This window comes from Bidens hawaiensis, unplaced genomic scaffold (assembly GCF_021521415.1).
Source record: "Bidens hawaiensis isolate Kalapana, Puna unplaced genomic scaffold, B.hawaiensis_p1.1 tig00034616_1, whole genome shotgun sequence".
NCBI lineage: Eukaryota > Viridiplantae > Streptophyta > Magnoliopsida > Asterales > Asteraceae > Bidens > Bidens hawaiensis.
This window is the reverse complement of record NW_027495987.1, coordinates 134,584-139,131: the sequence shown is the minus strand read 5'-3', so window position 1 is coordinate 139,131 and position 4,548 is coordinate 134,584. Positions and strand designations below refer to the sequence as shown.

General features: G+C 38.4%; 1 protein-coding gene across 1 annotated transcript; it reads right to left on the bottom strand.

The window, feature by feature from the left end:
* Positions 1-1,629: 1,629 nt before the first annotated feature.
* LOC143586361 (IRK-interacting protein-like) lies at positions 1,630-3,238 on the bottom strand. Its single transcript, XM_077067924.1, has 2 exons — positions 3,218-3,238; positions 1,630-3,112 (listed from the first exon to the last, which is right to left on the bottom strand). Exons 1-2 carry the CDS (start codon positions 3,236-3,238, stop codon positions 1,757-1,759), a joined length of 1,377 nt encoding a protein of 458 aa, XP_076924039.1. The 3' UTR covers positions 1,630-1,756.
* Between the last annotated feature and the right edge of the window lie 1,310 nt (positions 3,239-4,548).

The window sequence follows — 4,548 nt, the reverse complement described above, 5'->3', positions numbered from 1 at the left end:
TGGTGTTTGTAACACCTCACGTCTTTCGTCACTTGTTTTAACTTTTAACTTTAAAAAAGAGGAACCATGTTATGAAACGATATATACATGGTTTATATAATCAAAAAGCCGCGTATATTAGGATTATGGACTAGCTATCAAGTGTCAAACATATAGGGTTCATGCACTCGTATAAAAGGCGTTATCAAAGAGAGAAACTAAACAAATATTTTAAGTCCTTTCTCTTCGTCTCCGACAACATTCGACTATGATTCTATAGGTAGTGGTACTCACTTAATTAAGCTAGTAAAAGTTAAGTATAAATCAATGACATGCTTACGAACTAATGAAAGTAAAATACACATATGGAAAAAAGCACACTACTTACACTTAAAACTAAATTTTAAAAAAATAATAATAATATAAAATAGATCAAAAGGTTAAAAATTTGAGGCTCACATGAAGAAATTTGAATACTTTGAAAAGGAAAGCCATGTTCTTTTACTAAGCCCATGGCCCTTTATGCTGCAAGAGCCATTCCCAATGGGCTTGACCAGTCTCTCTCAACTGAACCCAACAAAAAAAGTGATTCTTATTTCATAAAATAAACTAAAATAAATGTGATGTCAACTTGGTTCATCTTTTTTATATTTTGTTACTTTTGAAAGACAGTTAAATATTTTTACATATTTGTATTATTATGTATTGAATGAACCAGTAAATAAAACAAAATGTTGGAAATTACACAATAATACAATCAAGTAAGGTGCAAATTTGAACAAAAACCGAAGCTCAAAATATTCCATGTCCTCTTATCCTTTAGCCAATATGCACATTAACAAGATTCCAATAATCCAATTCATGATTCTGTCTCTTGTGTATGGCAACTTGTCTTTTGAACCCACCGTATTCTGTACATAAGAGGACGAGTTTTTTATAGTAGCAGAAAATGCATGTGATGCTTATGAAGTATCCGGGGCACGACAAGTATATTTTAAAGGGATTGATACATGTACTCGTTAAATTACAAGTGGTTTTTAAACGTAACATAATATTGGTTTGAACACACCATTATATAACCTGATATCTTGTAATGGATTTAGACACATCATCGATCATTGTAATGTGTTTAAATATACCATTGCAACTAGTTTAGATGCCCTATTAGAACAGCAGCATATCAACATTTAGAAAAGCGTTGCTTTAATCCGAGAAAAGACAAGGTATCTGATGTATTGAATAAAAAGATCATCTAAACGCAATTCTCAGCAACCTTAACCATAGTGGTTGATGTATACTACCAACTCTTTAAATCTTTAAATTGTACTTTAAATAATGTGTTTTTCTTTTCTTTTTTTTTTAATATCTTAACCATAATAAGTAAATATTATTTGTATTTTAAATTTCTATCAAACTCATATGAGAAGAAAAGATTCTGGAAAGAAACAAGTACCATATTTGTCATTATGTTTCACTTCTGTGAAAGTGAAAAAAGGATCTTTTACTAACCAATCAAATATTTCATGACAAAAGAAAAGACAATAAAAATGTACCAAGTCAAACATCTCACCTTGTTTGGATCCCAATTTAAACCACTTTAGCCAAACAGAATTCAAACACCAACAACAACAAATGCGTAAAAACAAGACCAACACAACAAACATTTTTTCACTTTGATCCATATTCTAATAACAATAATATCCTAAACACATCTATGTCATTAAAAAAAAAAAAAACTTTTTAATTGACCCAAAAGGCAAATCAAGCCATAAACTAATCATAAAGGGGTACTATTAGGTGAACCATGTATGAACCCATTGTTGCTATGATACTTGCATATAACCTTGCACTTAACCACATTTCCGTAAATATAAAACCCCGGTTCGACCATGACTCGAACCGTTGGTCCCTCACACCTCCTCACTTTGTCCCCACCTATATCCTCCATATAAACCGGATCAAACCGGACCCCTTTCTCCGCCCTAAAAATAGGTAACCCCGGATGAATTGAGTTTGCCAATAAGTGCACCAACCAAACCGCTTTACATGCGCCAAAAAACGCTTGCAAAAGAGGTTCGGGCCAAGCCCGGGTCCACCCCAACATCCCCACCACCTCACTCATCTTCCGGTCACAAAACTTACTAAACTCCTCACTAAACTGTTTAGTTCCATTATTTAAAACCGCTTCCCAACTTAACTCTTTTAATCTCAAAAAACATTTGAAATTTTCTTCACACTTCTGAATCGGGTTAAGAATATAACCCGACCCGGATCTTTTAAACCCAACCGATTCAAAATCCTCGTAAAATGCATGCGTGAGAAGAGCTTCAAGGTACAAAATCAAAACTCTAGGGTTTGTCGACGCGGATATTGTAATTTCATAAGGGTGAAGAAGTAACTTTATACGATCGTAAAACTTCCCACCATCGATTTGCGGGAGTTGTACGGTTAACGAACGACCAAGATGCCTCATCGAGGCTCGGGACTCCGATACCGAAACGAGAAAATGCTCGATCACGGTATCATGATCCCCAATCTTAATCGGTTCCTGTTTCGGTTCGTTTTTCGTGCAATTATCAAGCCCGGTTTTAAGATTCCGACAATATATTTCGAGTTTGTTTAGCTTCTTTTCGAGCTCGGTGACCGAGAACTTTAACCGAGAAGCTTCTAAAATCGCTTCATCGTGTTTTTTCGTAGCGTGAGCGAGTTTATGTGAAAGTTCGGCCACCGTACTTTTCCATTGCTCCTCCTTCCCGCGAGCGGGAGTTACCTGCTCCGACGAAGATGAAGCCAATCTCGGGGACTTATTAACAATAGACGAAAATATCGTCTTGAATAACCCGTTCGGGCTAGCGTCAGACCGACGCCCAACCGCGGTGGTTTCAAACGGAACCACCGCGAACTTTTCCCGAGCACTCGGTCGGCATTTGTTAAACAACACCCCTCGGTCATCGCCATGTGATTCCGACCGCTTTTTCGACGATTTCACGGCTCCTTTCAGGTTTTGGTGGGGAGGTGTGGGTTGATGAACATAATATGATTCTTTGTAAGTTTCTAAATAATCACTTGGTGTAGCTTTTGCAATTGCTTGGTTACTAAACTCATCTTCATTCTCTCTTTCACATTCCTGAATCTATAAATTACAAAAACCATTAAAAAAATATGCTGAAAATTAATTAGACCAAAGTAACAACTAACTAACACAATGATTTTATGGAACTCTCATAATATTATTAACTCTATACACCAAAACAAACATGTTTATTTAGTGTAACTCTAATCCTAATAATTCTCAAACAAATAATAAATGAAACAAAAACTCATATTAAACACAAACATGTTTTTTTATATGTTTTGTTACTATAACTCTAATTCCTAAATAATTCCTAGTAACACTTAAACAATAAATCTAGACTTATATAACGTGACTAACCCGATAAATATAACTAAAGTAACATGTTGAAAATATGTTATAAAACTTATAGGAGTGAAAGGATGAAGAAGATGAGGAGAAGAAGAAGATGAAGAAACACTAATCGACCCCGGGCAGATTACGGATAATCTGGGGGCTAAATAGATATTTCCCACGAGGGGTTAGATCCGGCAAAGATGGTTCTTCTGATAACCTGCAAAACAGACACCGTGAGCTCGTCACTGAGATGGGGGGGGGGTACCTCCTTGTGACCACCCTCCAGCGTGAGAATCAGACTAGGTTGCTCTTGAATATAAGTGTATATTAAGAGAATGACTAGAGCAGATATCAGGTAATATATCAAGATATGAGATATGAGATACGATGTAAGATAAGATAATACCATTCCAAGGTGTTGGAGTATTTATAGCCGAAGGTAGGTTTCCAAGCAGGTACAGCCGGCTGAATAGTGTTCCTGTTCTGCCAACTGTGGGCTACGCACATGCCATGCTGGTGGTTGGTGGATAGGCAGCGGCTGATAGTGACCAGGCCGGCTGTGTACTATTCCTGTTCCACCAACTGCAGGCCATGCCATGCACGTCCTCCGACAGGTTAGTGAGTAGGCAGCGGCTAATAGTGACATACAGTACAAGAGCGTGTTGCTCGTCATACTGTTGTCAGTGAGCTGTCGTATCTTTGGTCAGATCTTTTGTCCATACCTCGTCAGGTACAGTACAAAAGATCCTCCAGTATCGTACGGACTGGCTCATTTGGGCGGGAGTTTTCCCGGCTTTGTGCGGGAGTATTCCCGGCTTTGCTCATTCCTTCTTCAGGTGACATTACTGAATTATTATGAGAGTTAAGTGCCTTGTGCGTGTAGATTTGCTGCGCATGTAGCCTTCCCTGATGGCTTGTATCCGCAGCTGCGGGAACAGGCAGAGTACTTCACCATTGGGAGGCTTTTCCTGCGGGAACAGCTTGCGTACTGCGCGTAAGGACGTCACGTCTCTGAGCATGGTGGGTCCTGCGGACCCAGTTGGTTTCTGCGCAGACGTCCTTCTTAAAGGTGAGTCTTGCGGGTCCAACTGGGCTCTGCTGGGACCTACCTCTTCAAGTCCCCCAGTCCAATGTTCTTATCACGAATTTAATAAGTGAGG

Coding starts and splice junctions, on each gene's coding strand:
- LOC143586361 (XM_077067924.1), bottom strand. CDS start 3,238: ATGTTTGTTTTGGTGTATAGA. Junction 3,113..3,217: donor TGTTTGTTTTGGTGTATAGA/GTTAATAATATT, acceptor TGTAATTTATAG/ATTCAGGAATGTGAAAGAGA.